A 20,195-nucleotide genomic window follows, 5' to 3' on the forward strand; every position below is an offset into this window, starting at 1 on the left:
TGTAGAACATCTGCAGCTGGAGGTCATCTGGTTCAAGTGACAGCAGCACATTGTGCCAACACACACACACACACACACACACACACACACACACACACACACACTTGTCTTTGTATCTTAGTGAGGACATCTAATTGACCTAATGGTTCCCCTAGCTGTGTACCCTGACCCTGACCATAACCTAACTGCAACCCTGTCACTAAAACCACATTCTGAGTCTCAAACATGCACTTTGTCCCCACAAAGATATGTAAACATGGTACACACACACACTATCTGTAGCCAGGGACGCCAAAAATATTAAAAATCACAAATGCTTCATCTCTCTCTCTGTTGCTCTTTAACTCAGTGTAAACCCTCCCACTGCACACGCACACACACACACACACACACACACACACACACACACACACACACACACACACACACACAGACAAGCGCACACACGAGGCCCAGGAGTCTGATGAAAGTGGGTGAAATTCGTTTAACAAGTGTCTACTCGTTAATCAATTAAGTGTTAATTAAGGAGCAGGAGGTGTCTGGGGTCCAGATAAACGCTCCTGCATGGATCCACTCTGTTGACTCAAACTGTAATGAGATTATCTTTCACCCGCCAAGGTGAACTTCAGCTTCAGCAGTCGCTACTGCAAACAGAAAAACTTCCACCAAAAGGAAACACGAGTGTTCACGTTTGCATTGACAACAGAGTCAATGAGATTAAAGGCTTTTGAATAAATGTGGGCTCGTGCACCCACAGACAATCTGTGCACGTGCTCACAGACTGCACACAGGTCACATGGTAACTTCTGTCTGTAGTTCTGTGCATTAAGTCTCAGTGTTAAAATGTCTGCCTCTCCTCCCCATCAACACTCTGCAGGCCTCCAAATCACTACTGTAGTCTCCCATCCCACTTTATTAGGTACACCAACAGACTGTAATGTTTGATTCCTCACCGCCTCACACCGACACAGGGGAGGGGAAATTTTGTAAGCATCCTTTCACTTTTAGCCATCTAAATTTAAGAGTCTCAGCTTGAAACGGGACCGTCTAAGCTCCGTGATTTACCCGCTGAACCCCCGCCGAGAACAAAAGCTCTATCTGGCATTCTGAGCGTCCTGCCCTCCCCCCGGGGAGCCGCTGTTAACTTGTAATGCATTCAGTGGCCGCTGCAGCCTCAACAATGACTTCTGTACAATAAGAAATCAATATTTCATTAAAAGCTGCAGAATCTCTGCAGAGGCACTTCAAACATTTGGAACCAAGCTGTGCCTTTAATTGCAGCTTTGAGAGAGAGGCGGCGTTCTAACCGCCAAGGCACCAGTCAGGCGTGACGGGACGGTCATCTGCAGCACAGGAGCTCAAATCTACCACCAGGGGGCAGTGCTTTAACTGCTGGGATTTTTTTCAACTTCCCCAGAGGTTTCTCAGGGCGGGATGTCACTCTGAGTCCGACGGCGTTCCCAAGTGTCACACCCAGATTAAAAAACCCCACAAAAACAGCCACAGTGACTCACTGCGCCACCTAGTGTTCAAAGCTGGTATTACGTAAGTTCAGGTCGAAGCTTTAAAGCTTTTAAACTATTCGACACGCTGAAACTGAAAACAGTGAGCCTGACCTGCAGAGCCACCACAGAAAAGGTGGAGTGCAGAGATCAGAGGAGTGCTGCAGGAACACCAGAATGAACTGTGGTTACTCAGAGGGCGATTTAAAAACTGAGGCAAAAACAGCAATTATGATGAGCCGAAGTAACCAGAGTGCAGTCTGAAAGACTGAATGCGGGTTTTCAGATTTGTGGCTGAATGATGCGTCTAACAGCAGGAGATGAGATGTGAGGAGGGACTGCTTCCAACGAAGAACTGTGTGATGATGAAACCTGGCACCGATTACAGAGACTATCATTAGAGACAAACATTATTTCCCCACAGTGTTTCTGGTTAATGCAAAACTGTTGAACATGAATAGAATTCAGTGGAAGTTGTTGAGCTCATTAGTGAATAAATGAGGAGCCATTAGAGCAGAATAACAGAGGAGAGCTCCCGCTGTGCAGCCTCAACTCTTCCTCGTCGTGTTTCTGTGGATATTCACCAACACCTGAAATCATCCATCGTGTCTGCTTTTCTGTCACACCCTCCATCCTTCTGACCTCTGCTGGGGTTGTATCTGATTTCCTCTCAGACCTGCGCTGACCACCTCCTCCTCTTCCTCTCTTTGATGTTGATTTCATTTCTTTCCTTCTCACTTGTTTCCAGCTCGTCTTGTTTTTCTCACGCTCCACCGGTTGATCTGAAAGCGCCTCTCCTCCTCCCGCCGTCTCCTCCACCATCTAATTCCCTCTCTCATTTGCTCGTTTAATCCTTGGTCCTCTTCTTCCTCTCTGTATCTCACTATTGAGAGCACGCCGGCGTCCGTCCCTACCTGTCGGTGTCAGAGGTCGTGCCTACAGTGATATTTGTGCGTGTTGCTAATCCGCTCTGTCTGTTTGTGTCTCGGAGCAGAAAGCGGACCTGGCGGTGGCCGGCTTCACCATCACGTCGGAGAGAGAGAAAGTGATCGATTTCTCCAAACCCTTCATGACTCTGGGGATCAGCATCCTGTACCGGGTTCATCTGGTAAACTCGCCTTCGCTCTTCTATTCTTGACATCAATCACAAACTGAATGCACGACGAGGGCTGAACGAGATTTAATAAGACGTTTCACTTGTTCTTCACAGACGTGGAGCGTGAGCAGAGACATCAGAGACTGGTTATTTCTTCTGATGCTGGTCACACTGGTTCAAGCGTGAATAACTGAGACGTGTCAAAACAGCCAAATCACAGTTTTTACGCCACATTTTGTGTCAGCACTTCAAACCAAGAAACCTCCCAAATAAAACAAAACAAGTCAGAGTACAGAGAGAGCGTGCACACATGACGTGAGGAGTCAGTGGGGCGGTGCGATGCCGGGGGGGAGGCACGTGTGACCCCGGGAACATGCTTTTTATGCCATAGTAGAATAAAGTGTATTTGCACATCCACTACAGTAGGTGGCAGGGTTGTTTGCACCGAGCAGGAGATATGAAGTGCAGCAAACAAACCTGAAAAAGAAATGGAAAAATATTTAACAGCGACGAAAAGAGACGGAGATAACGGGAGAAACGAAAGTGTCCTGAAAGCAAAGACGAGGAAATGTGCCGACGCGTGGCTTCACTGTGACTTTGTAGGTTAAAGTGTTTCATATATATGAGAAGGGCTGAGTCGTTAATGTTGCTGATCAATTTAAATGTATTTATTTGTTTAATTTTATTTTCAGAATCAAGTCAGTCAAAAGAAAATGTTTATAGTTCAATAAGGATTCATTTTTTTTAATGAATCCTTGCTCGGGCGCCTCAGAGCGCGCTCAGCCTCGCTGACCTGGCAGCTCGTCCCGGATTGATCCGTGCTACCTATAAATGTGTGCTACAGTAGGACGTTTTGTCAGAACACCAGCCCGACAGGTCAATCAGCAACCTGCTGACCAATGAGATGAAACCTTTCCCCGTGCTTCCCTGGAACAGCGGTTTAAGTCGCACCTTCAGTCGCTAACCTCACTTTAACTGCAGCTCTCTTTGCGTAGCAGGCACTGCACCCTGTGCTCTCCCCCTCAGTGCAGCATATGAAATAATAAAACACCCACCTGTAAACACCACCAGCACCTGTAAGGCTGTCATAAAAAATACATAGCAGCACAGCACAGTGGAGCTGTCAGCACCGCAGGCTTCAAATAAGCAGACAACAGGTTTAATAATAAGTTCCAGCAGAGCTAGCTGAGTTAGCTGCACAGACCCAGACTGAGGAAGCCGCTCTGCAGTACCACACTGCTCTGCAGTACGACGCCGCTCTTTTGAGATGCTTATGATAAAAATTGGAAGAGAACAGCTCATATACGGCATTTTAATTTATCGTCCACCTGGGTCTGCTGCGTCTTTTCTGTCAGACCTACAAGAATTTTTAACTTCCACTATTAAAATGGGCATGGTTATCATTGTTGGAGACTTCAACATTCATGTGGATGACTCTACAAACAGTACCACTAAGGAGGAGCATTATGGACTCTTTCAACTTTGTTCAGCATGTAGCAGGGCCTACTCATACTGCTGGCACACTCTGGACTTGGTCTTCACCTGTGGTGTTTCCCTTGACCACTTGAATTTAAATGAAGTTGTTTTTAGCGACCATAAGTCAGTCTCTTTTACTGTATCTGTTAATTCAGAGTCCCATCCTCAAGGTTTTATTAGGCGCAGGCCCTTTATTGACGACTCTATAATTTCTGAGTTTTCCTCTCTTTTTAATTTTAAAACTTCTTCTAACGAGGTTGAGCTTCTAACTAATTCTTTTAATGAACACTGTCTTGCCATTCTAAATCAGGTTGCTCCTTTCAAAACCAGTTATTGCTCTGTTAGTTCCCGCACACCCTGGTTAAATAATCAGACTCGTGGTCTTCGACGCTCCTATCGAAAAGCAGAGGGTCTGTGGAAGTCCACTGGTCTGTCCCTCGTGAGCACTTTAAAGAACTACTTTACTTATATAATGAGTCAGTCAAAGAGGCCAGATCCTCTTACTTCAATAATCTTATAAATCGTCATAAAAATAATTCAAGAATTCTGTTTGATACCATCAACAGTATTGTTTCTCCTCCAACCCAGCATGCTCTGTTGCTTTCTGATGAAGATTGTAATACCTTCCTTAATTACTTTGTAAATAAGGTGATGGACTTGAAATCCAAAATTTCCTCAAGTGCCTCCCCTTATGAAGACACCCCCTGCTGTCTTGGGTCATTTACCTCCTTTTCTCCAATCACACTTAATGACTTAATTATAGTTTTAGGTCAAATGAAATCCTCATCATGCTCTTTAGATATATTACCTCCCTCTGTCCTGTCTGGGTCCATCACCAGCATTGGTCCCACATTACTATCCATCATCAACAGTTCACTGAGGCAAGACTGTGTTCAGTCTTATTTTAAACATGCTGAGGTAACTCCTCTGTTAAAAAAACAGAACCTTGATCCTAGCTCTGCTAGTAATTACCGACCTATTTCAAAATTGCCATTTTTAAGTAAATTACTAGAAAAAATTGTTGAAAATCAGTTCAGGTCTCTGTTATGTAAATTACACATTCTTGACCCTTTTCAGTCTGGCTTTCAAAAGCAGCACTCTACAGAGACTGCTCTCCTAAGAGTCTATAATGATCTATTAATGGCATCTGACGCAGGGAATTGTTCTGTGATCATCTTGCTTGATCTTAGTGCAGCCTTTGAAACCATCGATCACAAAATCCTACTTAACAGGCTCAAGGTTTTAGCTGGTGTATCTGGCTCTGCCCTAGACTGGTTTTCTTCCTACTTATCCGACAGGACCTTTTCTGTTAGGACTGACAGGTTCACCTCTGACATTGCTGCCCTGACCTGTGGGGTCCCACAGGGTTCAGTTTTAGGTCCATTACTATTTTCTTTTTATATGCTTCCTTTAGCTGGTATCATTCAATCTTTTAGCGACCTGTCTTATCATTTTTATGCTGATGACATCCAGCTCCATATGTCCTTTAAGCCTCATCAGCTGGATAGGCTGTCCACCCTAGTCCAGTGCTTAGCCCAGGTTTCTGATTGGCTTTCAAGCAACTACCTCCATCTAAACACTAACAAGCCCGAGACCATGATCATAGCTCCTCCTGAGCTACACTCTAAAATCAGTCAGGTTCTTGCCTCTTTCTGTCAAGTCAAATATTCGAAATCTTGGAGTAATATTTGACTCTTCTCTGGGCCTTGACTCTCATGTAATATTTTTGTCTCGTTCCTGTTTCTATCATTTAAGAAACATCTCTAAACTGGGACATATGGTCTCTTCAGCTGAACTGGAAAAACTCATTCATGCATTTGTGTCATCACGCTTAGATTACTGTAATTCCCTGTTTACCAGCTTGGATAAATCATCTCTCTCCCGCCTCCAGGCGATACAAAACGCAGCAGCCAGACCATTAACTCGTTCTACCAAGCGTGCTCACATCACTCCCATCTTATTTTCTTTACATTGGCTCCCAATAGAGTTTAGAACTCACTTTAAAATTCTTGTTTTAACATACAGAGCACTAAATGCCCCCAGATTATTTATCCAAGCTTCTTATAAAATACACTGCTGCTCGTCGTCCCCGCTCACAGACTCAGAGTCTGTTGGTTGTTCCCCAAACATGACTGAAGACAAAAGGGGGCGGAGCCTTTCAGTCTGTGGCACCAAGGCTGTGGAACAGTTTACACCACAACTACGTTTGCTTGACTCTGTGGATTCTTTTAAAAAGCAGTTAAAAACGTTTCTGTTCAAACAAGCCTTTTGTTGATCTACGTATTTTATATTTTTTACATTATTTACATTTGATCTTTTACACTGTGTATAATGTCTATTGATTGTATTGTTTATTTTAATATTTATGTACAGCGCTTTGTGACTGCCTGTCTGTGAAAAGCGCTTAATAAATAAGCTTTACTTACTTACAGAGAAACCCCACCTCTGTGTGGGGAACAGAGGAAGACTCAGTCTTCCTGTTAAAGTTTAACTTCTTTCTCTCCGCTGTCGCCATGTGGGAGTCTTGACCTCGCTGTCAGTTAAACTGCAGTCGCAGAGAAACTCTACGTGTTGCTGGACGATTCTCGTGTGATCTTTGATATTAATCCCACAAACACCAAAATATCAGGTTCAGTATGAACAGTCGGCTTCTTTTTACCAAGAACAAGGACAGCAGCTACGTGACCGGAGCTACTGGAGGTCCTAATAAATGAAACTGAACAGGCACAGGGACAGAGGGAAAGGTGCAAATATTTAACACCAGCACAAGCGTGTCTCATTCTGGGCTTGGCACGGCTGTGATGGCTGTCTAAGACAGAACGCATCAAACCCATGTACGATGCAGCGTCTGTCCAGATGCAGGTGTTAGTGTCTGGATCATGTTCCCAGGTGTCTGCGGCTCACACAGCATGGAGAAAGGCCCATTGTTGAAACTGTGCTCATTACTTGGTACGCTGTGAGATCACCTGCCTCACCGCCAAGCTTGAACCGAGAGCTTGGATTGGTTACCCCTCCTGTACCTGCAGCAGGTGTAATCACAGCGAGCTGGTGCACACGTGCTAGAACATCACCACATCACCGACGCCAGGATGTAAATGAGGTCATAGCTCCAGTTTAACGTGTGCGGGCCCCGAAGGCCACGCGTGCGTGCTCAGATCCATCGGATGAATATTAATGGAGGCGCCATCAAAGCGCCGCAGGCGGTTTGTCTTCGTCCAAAGAAGAGTTTTTTAGACGATGTTAAAGGTCCGTTTATTTCCAGGCGCCGTCTGTGGACTCGCACAAACTTTTACAAATTGAACAGCCGAGTGTTTGCACCTGTTGACACTTCCTGTCTCGCCCCGGCTCCGTCCGCCTGATGATTGGATGGATTCAGACACAGCAGTGAGACTCTGCTGCTGGAGGCAGCGATCGCTCGGGTCACTCAGTCAAACTGTGAGTTTGGGACCGAGCGACTGCAAATATTCCTGCGACCCGAGAGATCACGCAGGAAGAGGAAGAGCTGGGAGAGCAGATAAAAGCCGAGCCGGGGACACAGATGGAGGGCATGTTTCTTCTTCTGTGATTCAGTTTGGGGGAGAAGGTGACGCCAGCTGCTGCTTGAAAAATATGAGTTTTTCAGCCTCTGAGGGAGGATCGGTGGCTCTGCTTCCCTGACTGGAATCTAAAGCAGCGCCTTCACTTCCTGTGAGTCTGACAGAAACCTGCTCAGGTTGTAGATTTTTGGGTGAACCTCAGTCTCAGGGGTTAGGACGCTTTCAGGGACGATTATCACTATTGTTATTAATTATTATTGAGCTCTCTGAGGATTGTGTAGGAGGAGGCAGAGCGATGTTTCCTGTTTTAGAGTTGTTGTTAGTTCGATGTATTTCAGTCCTGTGTGAAATATGAACACATGAGGACAGGCAGAAAGTCTAAAAGGGCAGGTTAACCCTCTGAAGCCCACACACCAAATCACATGACCGATGTAGCAGCGAGACGCAGCCTCGTGTTGATTGGTCACGGCGTCCACGCTCAGTACACAGAAGTGTTTCGGACACTTGATGATGTGCTGCTGTTGAACTATGGAAACCATGTTTCCGATCGTCTCAGCTCTGGAACGAAGCGTCCGAGCGTGTTCAGGTGTGTTTCAGTCAGCCATGTTTTCCTGTGCGTGACATCAGCTTTGTGGCACACACCAGTGCACATGAACCACGCTGATCCACAAAGCATGCATGGCTCAGAGGCACAGGGGCAGCAGTCAGGCCTGCGTGAGCAGCTTGAGAGTGAGAACTGTCAAACATTTATTCGTCATTATCATGAAATCCTCCTCGTGCGTCTCTCCTGATGGAGCTCCTGCCCACAGATACTGTACCTCTGCGGCTCATTAGCATTCACCTCCACCATCTGTCCTCCATGTTTGACTCGGTCCGCTGTGAGAGCTTCGGTGTATCGACTCTACGATCAGTCAGCTGTTTAATGTGTGCACGGCGAGGCCGAGCTCGCGCGCGGTCCCAACTGCATTTTCTTAAGTGTTTATTTAAGGATTAAGTTGACCGAGAGCACATTTGTGCTCGCGCTAACGGCCCGCAGGCGCGATTCACGTGGAGTGGAGAATGTGAACCGAGACGCCGTGAATTTATCCCGCTAACACCAGGCGTCTGTTATGGAGTGCAGCGGCGCTGATAGATCAGCTAACAGGCCGTGCTACACACACACACACACACACACACACACACACACACACACACACACACACACACAGTCTGGTTTATTGAGCTGAGGGGTGCGTTCCCTGAAACGCTGTCTTGTCATGTTGGTGCTGTTTGAACATATTTTAGTGTTTGCCATCACAGAGCAGAGAAGGTTAAAGGCTTCGGGGTCTGTGACAGTCGTAGGTGATCCCGGGCCTGCTGCTGAGATTTCAATCTTACAGCTGCGTCTTCCTCTCTTTGTTTCCTGTTTGAGTTCATTGATCTTAGTTTTGATTGGGGAGCTTTGGTGTTTGTTGTGCTTCACATTTTTCAGTTGTTTTGTAGATTTTTATGATGGATTTTGTATCCTTGTTCCCTTCGCTGTTCCCTTGTGGTGGCGTTTGAGTTTACACTGACTTCTTCAACAGCGTAACAGGCGATGTTTAGCAGACTGTCTGCAACATCAGTGCACGATGTGAGTGAAAACTCACACAAGCCAACAGGAATTAAATCTCAGAAGTCCCGAAGCAACTGAATACACAATCCAATCATGTCTGCAGGCGTCAACAGCTTTATGTGCATTGTAAACACACACACACACACATAGCTGCGTGCGTGTAAATAGCTCGCGAGCACACTTGAAGATGGTAATCTGTTTAATTGCTCAAGCTGTTGACTTGTGCACACACATTAGAGAAGAAGAGCCATCGTGTTTACCCTGCTCTCCCCCCCGTGCTGAACACTGTAAATTTATGTCTGCTGCTGCTCCCAATTCATTAGTGCTCGATATATCATCACTGCCCTGCTCTCTGAATCTGAGGCACAGCGTTTCACTACGATCGTGTGACGTAGTCGCTGAGGAGACGCCAGCTGATTGCGAGGAGAGGAAGCGGCGTCGTTAATATTAGAGCTGTCAGCGGCACACGGCTCCACAGCGTGGATCTAAATACAAACACCTGTAAAACAAGACAAGTGGAAATACAGCACAATAGCAAGCTTAAAGTTAAACTTTTATCTCTCAGTCTGGATGGTCTGACTCCAGAGCTCATGTTGTCCTCGTGCTGACACATCAGCCCTGTCTCCATAGGTCTCAGCCAGGTTTAGCACACAGGCTAAAGTTCCTAAAGGTTCCTGTCACTCACATTGATTCAGGGTCGAAGGTTAGATTTCTTTTATTTGTGCATGTGGTAAATTGCACCATCGCTTCATGTGTTCCTGCATAAGCTCGACTCACTTTTTGAAGCATCTCGATTTTCAGAGCCAGCAGGGGGCAGATTTGCTAATGAGGGTAGGCCTAGGGTCGGCAACCCTGGGCACGTGAAGGGTTAACTGGTGGCATGACCATAGCTGGACTGGCCATCGGCCCACCGTTCAAATGGGCCGATGTGATTTTTCGTTCATATGATTTTTGTTTGTTTGTTTGTTGTTTAGTAACGGTATAAACAATGAAAGGTGGTGGATTGGCCAGATGCTGGCCGATGTGTAAAAATAACTCAGTTGTTTGGTGGTGGCTATGGCGGAGCTTCCACAGAGGCCAGCAGGTGGATGAGGGAAAGGGGAGGCAGGAGGAGGAGAGACCTGAGGCGGCCGCCGGTCCGAGTGTCAGGTGAACTGAACTTCAGGTAAGAAGTTATGACCTGCAGTCTATCTGGGTCAGATATAAACCAAGTTTAGTTTATTTTCGTTGTGCTGACTTTTTACAGTCAGTTACAATAACTCGTACTGCGTACTAGCTAGCATGACGGAGTTTCTATACAGCTGGGTGGGTGCTATGATGTTACTGATAGTGAACTTTATTTTATTCATAAGGTTAGTTAGTAGAGTTGCCAACTGTCCCGTAAAAAACGGAATCGTCCCGCATTCAGAGAAAATATTACGCGTTTCATGTTGAGCTGAGAAGGAACACAGTTTGTCCCGGACTTCAGCTAGAATGGAAAAAGACACAAAGCTGGATTTATTCTGTGTCTTTGCTGCACAGCTGCCTCTTCTTCTCTCATCCTCTCCCCTCTCTCTCCTGTTGCTACTTCAATCATGAAACTGATCAATGATCAGCTGATCGTCTCTCTTGTTTGTTTATCGCCCACTTTGCGCCAGAAAGAGGAAACCAGCGGATGTCGCGCTAAACAACAGCAGCACGTTTAAGCTTGATCAGCTGTTGTTAGAATTTATTTAATATTAATTTCTAGTATCAGCTGATGTTTGCTGGAGCCACAGCTGTAAAGCTGCTGGTCATTGTTATATTCTGGTCTCATTCACGACAGACTCCAGAATATCTATTTCCTACCCAACGGGGTAGTAAGGTTTATTAACAAGTCATGCGACTCAGATTGGTCCTCTGCCATGTACAACAGCAACATACAGCCTAACAATCTGGCCCAACACTCCTTACTTGTGTGACACTCTAAAACGTCCGTGCAGCAACACAATCCATTGTGGAACAAACCATCTTGCAAACAATAATTTACATTATTACAGTCATGATGTCGGTTTGGATATGTGGTGAGAGGGAAACATGAAGATGAAACCAGGAGATGTCCTTACTGAATCATCAGAGCTGAACAGGTGATGGAGAAACAGGTTTACCTTTTAGGTGACATGAATGAGTTGAAGTTATGAACTGTTTCTGAGAGACAAATAACACCAGGATCCTTTTCTAAGTAGCTGACAGCTGGTAACTGTGCAGGGGCGGGTCTAGCAAAGTTTTGCCAGGGGGGCCAGGTAGGGCATTAACAGGGAAAGGGGGGCACAAAGAAATACTTTTCTTTCTTATTCTCATTTTTTATTTTTATTTATTTAACCTTTATTTAACCAGGAATGTCCCATTGAGATTAAAAACCTCTTTTTCAAGGGAGTCCTGGCCAAGAGGCAGCACATTTCCAAACAAATACATACAAACAAACAAGATTAAAAATTACACAAAACAATTACACATTATTGAGGCAGTCTGTAGGCCTTTGAGTTTAGTTTTAAAAACATTTAAAGACAACAGTTCAGTCAGTTTCCAGTCTTTCTGTAACAGGTTCCACGAAAAAGGCGCAGAGTGGACAAAGGCTTTCTTACCCAACTCTGTGCGGACAAGGGGAACAGACAGCAGCAGCTGATCATTTGAACGCAAGGAGTAAGAACCACTATTTGTCCTTGTGACCAAAGTACAAATATAAGGAGGCAGCAATCCAAGCATAGCTTTGTAAATAAAAGTGTACCAATGCCCCTGTCTTCTAATGGCCAAAGAAGGCCAATTTACTCTTAAGTACAAGTCACAATGATGGGTCAAATATCTACAATTGGTGATTTAAAATGTCTCGCTTTTAATAAATAATTATCTGAATCTTACAACCAAAGTTTCTATCTGATGTAAAATGTATAGAAATCATACATATACCAACAAGACAGCGTGCATCACTGTCACAACAGCGTTTGTTTTCATGGTTGTGAGGAGACCATAAATAGCATTTGCATTTTCTGTTGTACAGTTCATTTGCTGTTATGGATAAAAAGTCTTTATATGTTGCAAAATAGCTGATAACTATTCGCTGATAGCTGCCAACATCTGCGAACAAATATAATTCTGTGAAGTTGTTCTATATAGTGTGTAACTGTTAATATACAGCGTTATTACATTTATTGCTAATGCAGTCATATGGCACACTGACTTCTGAGGAAATTTTAGATGCACTCATCATCAAAAAGGTTGCCGACCCCTGGTGTAGGTGGATCATAGACATGGTAACGGCCGGTAACACATGAGACTGTAAGTCGCCGTCACGAGAGCACACCTGCATGTTGGCAGCAGCTGTTTGTAGTGCAACATGTAGTGCTCCCAAACTTATTTCCACCATGGGTCTTCTTATCAATGAAAGTGGTCCCTCACTATAACGGCTTCACTGTTTCGCAGATTTTTTTTGTGCAATTTTGCTTCTTTCTTTTTTTTCTTTTACAGCGCATTGTGTTCTGCGTCCTGATTGGCTGTAGACCATTGTCAATCAATCTCGTGCTGCGTCTCCTGTACAGTACAGAATGCGTTCAGCTTGTCAAATTTACATAAATCTTCGATCGCTAGCAGCGTGACTCTGAAGTGCTGTACTGTATGTTTGTAAGTTTGCTCCAACAAACACAACAATGTCGACGAGACGTCGTCACCTGCGGGTGTGTTTGGTTTCATTCTGTAACACTGGACTTATTTTTCTACGAAGGTTTGAACTTTGAGAGTTTAAACAAGAGAGAAAAGTGTGAAAACGTTCATGCCTGTCTGAGTGTTTAAAGCATGTGGTGAGGGGTTTTACAGCCTTAAAACATCTATAATAACCGTTAAAAAATAAAGTTGGCTACTTCATGGATTTCACCTATCGCAGGTTATTTTTAGAACATAACTCCCGCGATAAACGAGGGACCGCTGCATATTGATGGATAGCACGGGGGCCGGCACTGTGTCCTCACATCGAGAAAGTCGTGGGTTTGAATCCGCCCGGGTACTCGGGCTTGCTCCCACAGTGGGGTTAGCCTAATTAGCTGCCTGCCTGTGTTAGCCCTGTGACAGACTGGAGACCTGTCCAGGTGTTCTCTGCCCCTCGCCCCCTTTGTGTGCTGTTGGGTTAGGCTCCACCCCCCTCGACCCTGTGCTGAGTAAGCAAGATGGGATTCTTCTTATTGTCCAACCAACCAGAGCTACGCGGTATTCCAAAAACAGCTCCTGTAGGAACATTTTCTTTCAGTCGCCTGAGTGAAGTTGGGAATGCTGGATGCAGCCGCTGTCACCTGCTCTTCTGCCCGGGATATTTGATTGAGGCTGAGCCACATCACACGATCATTTCAGCCCTCTGCCAGCCTCATGAGCTGTTTCTGAAATGAGCCAGAATGGACAAAAATCAGAGCCTGAATAGATTGCCTCCATTACAGCTCCAGTCATCTGCTTTAATTGAGTCCAATCTGGGAGTTCCTGCGCTCCCCTCACTGCCAAATCCTTTTTCCAGCAGACGGGGGGTGATGGAGGCATTGCAGACAGCAGGCAGGCCATGTGATGAAGCGGGTCAACGGGAGGCGTCTCATCAGGGAGCGCTGGCTGACGCTCGTTAGCACTTGAAAAGCTCGTCAGTGTAATTTTGTGTTCTGTGTTGTTTTTGTTGTGTTGTTGAAATTGCAGGTTCAAAGTGAACGAGCGCTTTTTGTTCCAGGAGTGTCATTTTCCAAAATGCACAGCTGTCAGTGTGAAAGGGAGGCTCGTGTTTCAGAGTGTGCTGTGATTGGCAGACGGTCATTATCACAAATCGCCGTCGCCATCCACGGCAGGAAGCTGTATCTGACCCTTATACAGACTGTAGATGAAGCACGAGAGCAGGCGGAGACCCAACGTTCCCGGTCAGGAATCCCGTGGTCATGTGATCTGTGTGTGTGTTTCAGGGTCGTAAGCCGGGCTACTTCTCCTTCCTGGACCCGTTCTCTCCGGCTGTCTGGCTCTTTATGCTTTTGGCTTACCTCGCCGTCAGCTGCGTCCTCTTCCTCGCAGCCAGGTAAGACACCTGTCTCTGCGTCAGCGTCCTAATTTTACCTCCAGCATGTGTCTGCGTTTCAGGAACAGTTTTCGAAGATGGGCCGTAAATCGCTGACGTGCTCTGCAGGCCATCCAGGACTCTTTGTATCAAAACTTTATTTACAGTCACAGCTTCAGACGTTCAGCTCTGTTTGAGCTGACAGAGACGAACCAAGCATTCAGTCACGGCACACGTAAAAGTCTTTTTATTATAAAGTCCTGATTTGATGATGTCACCAGCTGCTTAGCGATGACATCATAACGAGCTGCACTTCAGAGTAAAACCATGAAGAGAACAGCTTTAATCTGTATTTAACTTTAATATGTGAGCAGAGAGCAGGAGGGGCACTTACAGAGAGGTAAGCAGCCACAGGCACGCCTGTTCATCTGCTCCGTAACACAAATATTCAATCAGCCAATCACGTGGCAGCGCTCAGGGCGTTCATGCAGGTAGACACGGTGACGATGACCTCAGATCATCTTTCTGATCTCAGTCCAGCAGAGCAGCTCTGGAGGAATGTGTGATGATGTCATGATGATGTCATGTCATGATGATGTCATGTCAACATGGACCAAAATCAGGGAAAAAGGGGGTCTAATCAGGACAGGTTAGGTGTACCTAATGAAGTGTCTGGTGTCATTATTTCTGCCTGGGCTGATTTACAGTCTTCACCTCACCTTGTGCAGGCGAGAGGTGAGTCAAAGCCGCATCACGCAGCAGGAAGCGTGGAAGTGACCAACCCGGCGTAACCGGAGGGTGTCCCATTTCTGTTGGAAGATCGACATAAAGTAAAAATATGACGTAACATTAATGGAACCAGAACGTGTGCCATTGTGTGCTCGTCTGTGCATGTGGCGGCCTGACGGCCTTCACACTTCCTGTGGATCGCCTTTAAACAAGGAGACGTGTAAGGAGACAAAATAACCTGCTGGTTTTCTGCTCCTGTCACTTGAAATTTCATCTCCTGTTTGTCTCTGAGCCACGTTCCTCTCCCTCGCTCTGCCTCTGTAATTTCACCGTGCGCACAAATGCCAAAATGACTCCACGCAACAGTCGTGCGCTCCAGCTGAGCGTCTAAACACAGTCATCACGTCGTTTCCTTTCAGGTGTCGAGCGTGACGTTCATCTCTCTCGCCTTTTTTCTTTTGTTTTCTCACCGCATCGCTTTGACAGAGCAGAGCCGTCGCACTGCGTAGGTTTAAGAGCTCCATAAGTGCAGGCGACTGACCGTGAAATGTTAGCCGCGTGTCTGAGGTTAAAGCTACTCTGGGTTTTAATGTTTTGTCCTCTCTCGCCAGGCTCAGTCCCTACGAATGGTACAACCCTCACCCGTGTTTGCGGGAGCGGCGGGACATCCTGGAGAACCAGTACACGCTGGGGAACAGCCTGTGGTTCCCAGTGGGCGGCTTCATGCAGCAGGGCTCCGAGATCATGCCGCGGGCGCTGTCCACGCGCTGCGTCAGCGGAGTCTGGTTGGTACCAGCTTATGTTTCAGTCATGCTTTCCACATGTGCGCGAACATCTTCAGACAGACGAACTTTATGTGAAATACAGATAGTCATGTGATACATGAGGTCATTTACATTACAAGGTCATTTATAAATAATGGAGGACAGCGAGGACGACCGTTCCTGAGTGGAAGACGGCGTCACACGGTGTCACGCTCACCACCGCACCCCGTGAGCCCATCAGGGCTGGAGTCATTTTAGCACGTTTCGCCTCCTCTGGTCCAGCTGTGTTATCGGTACAGCAGTGGTCGATTCAGGAAATGCCCCCAAACATGTTTATATGAAACTTCACCCCCTGTGTGCTGCTGTAAACCAGGGTGGGTGTAGGGAGGAGGTCGGGGTGGATGGATGCCACAGAGATACAGTGGGGTGAGTGCTGCATTCAGGGGTAGGCAACTCCAGGCCTCGAGGGCCGGTGTCCTGCAGGTTTTAGATCTTACCCTGGGTCAACACAACTGGATCAAATGATTAGTTCGTTACCAGTCCTCTGGAGAACTTCAAGGCATGTTGAGGAGGTCATTTAGCAATCTGAATCAGCTGTGTTAGGTCAAGGACACATCTAAAACCTGCAGGACACCGGCCCTCGAGGCCTGGAGCTGCCCACCCCTGGCTGCATTAAACAATAATCAAAGTCAGTGGTCGCTCTGTGCTCACAGCCCTGCCGGCCGTCCTGCTGGACTCAATATTAAACATCTGAGCGTCTCTGTTTGTGCATCCAGCACTTTTGCTTCCTTCCCTTACCCCCTTCCCCTGCTCCCTCCCTCCCCCCCTCCCTCCCCAGGTACATTAGCTGAGGCTGAACAGATGGTGAAGGGACTCTGGTGTGAAAGCGATGATGTCAGTCTCTTTTCTTGTTTTCTTTCCACCCCTCTGCCCTTCACCCCCCCCCCCCCTCTCTCTCTGACTCGCCCTCACCCCCCCTCTCTCTCTGACTCGCCCTCACCCCCCCCTCTCTCTCTCTGACTCGCCCTCACCCCCCCCCTCTCCCCTCTGACTCGCCCTCACCCCCTCTCTCTCTCTCTCTCTCTCTGACTCGCCCTCACCCCCCCCTCTCTCTCTCTGACTCGCCCTCACCCCCCCCCTCTCCCCTCTGACTCGCCCTCACCCCCTCTCTCTCTCTCTCTCTCTCTGACTCGGCCTCACCCCCCTCTCTCTCTCTCTGACTCGCCCTCACCCCCCCTCTCTCTCTCTGACTCGCCCTCACCCCCCCTCTCTCTGACTCGCCCTCACCCCCCCTCTCTCTCTCTCTCTCTGACTCGCCCTCACCCCCCCCCTCTCTCTGACTCGCCCTCACCCCCTCTCTCTCTCTCTGACTCGCCCTCACCCCCTCTCTCTCTCTCTGACTCGCCCTCACCCCCCCCTCTCTCTGACTCGCCCTCACCCCCCCTCTCTCTCTCTCTCTGACTCGCCCTCACCCCCCCCCTCTCTCTCTCTGACTCGCCCTCACCCCCCCCTCTCTCTCTCTGACTCGCCCTCACCCCCCCTCTCTCTCTCTCTCTGACTCGCCCTCACCCCCCTCCTCTCTCTCTCTGACTCGCCCTCACCCCCCCCCCTCTCTCTGACTCGCCCTGACGCCCCTCTCTCTCTCTGACTCCCCCTCACCCCCCCTCTCTCTCTGACTCGCCCTCACCCCTCTCTCTCTCTCTGACTCGCCCTCACCCCCCTCTCTCTCTCTCTGACTCGCCCTCACCCCCCTCTCTCTCTCTCTGACTCGCCCTCACCCCCCCTCTCTCTCTCTGACTCGCCCTCACCCCCCTCTCTCTCTGACTCGCCCTCACCCCCCCCCTCTCTCTCTCTGACTCGCCCTCACCCCCCCCTCTCTCTCTCTCTGACTCGCCCTCACCCCCCCCCTCTCTCTCTCTCTGACTCGCCCTCACCCCCCCTCTCTCTCTCTGACTCGCCCTCACCCCCTCCTCCTTTCACTGCTGTTTAATCGTTTCAGCCTTTCTGTTTATTTAAACTTTAAACATTAATTCACCAAAAATATAGAAAATATAATTTTTTCAAATGCAGTCACTTTTGTAACTTAAAACTAACATTCCTGATTCCTTTGTAATTAAGTACTCTAAGCTCACATTAAATAAGAATAAGTAAGTGTTGGTGTAGGGTGGAGGTTGGGGTGGAGGATTCTTCGCTGAGGTTTTGTTCTTCAGGTTTGGTTCTTTTATTTTCTGTGCAGAGAAATGTTTCTATATTCACATGGTCTCATTATCAGGATAATTAGATGATTGTTCCATCTTCTCGCTCAGTGAGATCATTTGTTACAATGTTTTAGCTGTAAGTGTAGCAGTCATATGTACAGTGAGGTGTAGGTGGTGCTGATGGAGGTGCAGCTTGTCAGAATAAAGCAGGTGAGCCAACCTGTAACCGTCTGACTACAAAATCAAAATATAAAATGTGTGTCGGTTACTTTGCCAGAAACATTCTGTGTTGTGAGTTTTTTTCTGTGTAGAACCGAGTATTTCTGCACTGCTGCATCTGTACTTTGACCAAATCAAAGTATCTCAGTACTTCCCCACCCCTGCCTCTCCCTCAGTCCCAGTAGCTGCAGTCAGACAGATGGTGGAGTGATACTGGAGGGACTGGAGAGGCCATCAGCATCTTTCCTCTGACAGCTCTCAGCCTCGTCTGGCACTTAGCCTTAGAAAAACTCACGAGTGGCTCGCTGCGCTGTTCACGCTGCATATTCAGTCAAAGTGGAAGCAAAGAGGCCATCAGAGGGAGGGAGGTTAGCTTAAACGTGATCACATGTTTTTAGTTTCCTTCTCGCAGCGTCTAAAAATCTCAGATTCCTCAGGACGCGGTGGCATTTCCTGCAGCTCCTGCTGTGCACCCATCACGGTGTTCTGCTGCAAACGCCGAAGCGCGCACTGGCAGGCAGCGCCTCAGACTCTTTGTCTGAGGTTAGCCTGTCTGGCTAAACGTGCAGCTCTGGTCTTACACACAGAGACTTGCTGATTGGACGCTCCTCTCTGCTTCACCAGCTGCTCTTTTTAAACCTTGTTGCTTCAGATTTAGTTTCATGCAGCTCCTCACTCTTCGCTGGGCTGAACTCGTTTCTGTCTGACTCAGTTCATATAACCTCAAACCTTTAAAAAGCCATGGTCCTTTTACCCAGCATGCTCGGGGAGCTGCCTTGTTGATGTGTGGTGACCAACACAGAGTTGGTGACGTAGCTCTGACGTTTCCCCTGAAACTCATCGGCTCATCTTTTAAAAAACATTTCTTTGTGTGTTTAATTTTTTTTGTAAATGAAAACGAGATCCGTCGCAGTCGTGGGTCTCGTCTCCGCTGACACCACAGAGTGTGTCTTCCACTTCCCGCAGCTCTCTGTGCAAACACAGCACATTAGAAGTAATCACGGCCTCGAGCCAATCACCAGAGCCCCGAGTCTGTTTTCCTGTATTTGCTGGACTGCTTTTCATTTAGTTTCTGCTCTGCTTCATCTCTTCCTCTCTGCCTCCTCTTTAATTCTCTCCCCCCTCCCTAATTCCCTTGCTCATCACTTCCGCCTCATTTCCTCTGCAGCAGAGGCGTCCTGCTCGTCTCTGCTGCAGCTCGAGTTCATGTTTAGGTTGATGATTTTTACCTAAAACTCCTGACGTTTCCTGCAGTGCCCTCCATCTGTCTCTCTGCTGCGTTTTCCTCTCTCAGCTCTTAATGAAGATAGGCGAGGGGGAAGAGTGGGGCTTTGCTACAGGGTAAAAACATAAAGGTCTTCGTCTCTCCTCCCTCAGGTGGGCTTTCACCCTCATCATCATCTCGTCCTACACGGCCAACCTGGCAGCATTTCTCACGGTCCAGAGGATGGAGGTGCCCATCGAGTCTCCGGACGATCTGGCGGACCAGACCAACATCCAGTACGGCACCATCCACGGAGGCTCCACCATGACCTTCTTCATGGTGAGATTATTTTTTAATCCAGCCATCCCATACGGTCATCTCAGGCACACAGAGTCGGTCTCAGGGATTCTACTTCCTGTTAATCTCACTGCATGACAGTGCGCTGCAGTCCAGCCTGGGGTGCAGCATCGGTGAACAGATGTGAATGGAGATAAATGGCAAGAATCATTTTTTACACCTGCAGGAAAATCCATGTTTGACATTAGTTTGTCCAAACAGCAACGGCAGCATTGATAAGAAGTCTTCAGTGTTTCTCAGAGTCAGGCAGCTTTTAAAACCGCAGCGTTCTGCTGATGCAGGCTGATTGTTCAGCCAAGTCTGTAGGACAGCACGCGCTCCAAACTCCCACAGACGTTAGTAAGACGCCCAACAGGAGGTTGCAGGGGTTAGAAGAAGCAGCTGGTTGTGGTTGAAGGTGAAGAAAATCACAAATGGAGGATGCTGTAAAGCGGCCTGAGGTGCCGTGACGGAAACATGGACCTGTCCAACTTTTAGAGACGTGTTGATGG

General features: G+C 47.4%; 1 protein-coding gene across 2 annotated transcripts in view; it reads left to right on the plus strand.

The window, feature by feature from the left end:
• Positions 1-20,195, plus strand: part of LOC134624459 (glutamate receptor ionotropic, kainate 5-like) — a 204,436-nt gene that overhangs the window by 174,258 nt on the left and 9,983 nt on the right. For both annotated transcript variants that reach the window (XM_063469425.1, XM_063469426.1), the window contains 4 exons: positions 2,497-2,610; positions 14,145-14,254; positions 15,574-15,747; positions 19,521-19,686. In XM_063469425.1, the coding sequence (XP_063325495.1) occupies positions 2,497-2,610; positions 14,145-14,254; positions 15,574-15,747; positions 19,521-19,686 (564 nt within the window). The remainder of the gene's footprint in view (positions 1-2,496; positions 2,611-14,144; positions 14,255-15,573; positions 15,748-19,520; positions 19,687-20,195) is intronic.

This window comes from Pelmatolapia mariae, linkage group LG3_W, assembly GCF_036321145.2.
Source record: "Pelmatolapia mariae isolate MD_Pm_ZW linkage group LG3_W, Pm_UMD_F_2, whole genome shotgun sequence".
Lineage (NCBI taxonomy): Eukaryota > Metazoa > Chordata > Actinopteri > Cichliformes > Cichlidae > Pelmatolapia > Pelmatolapia mariae.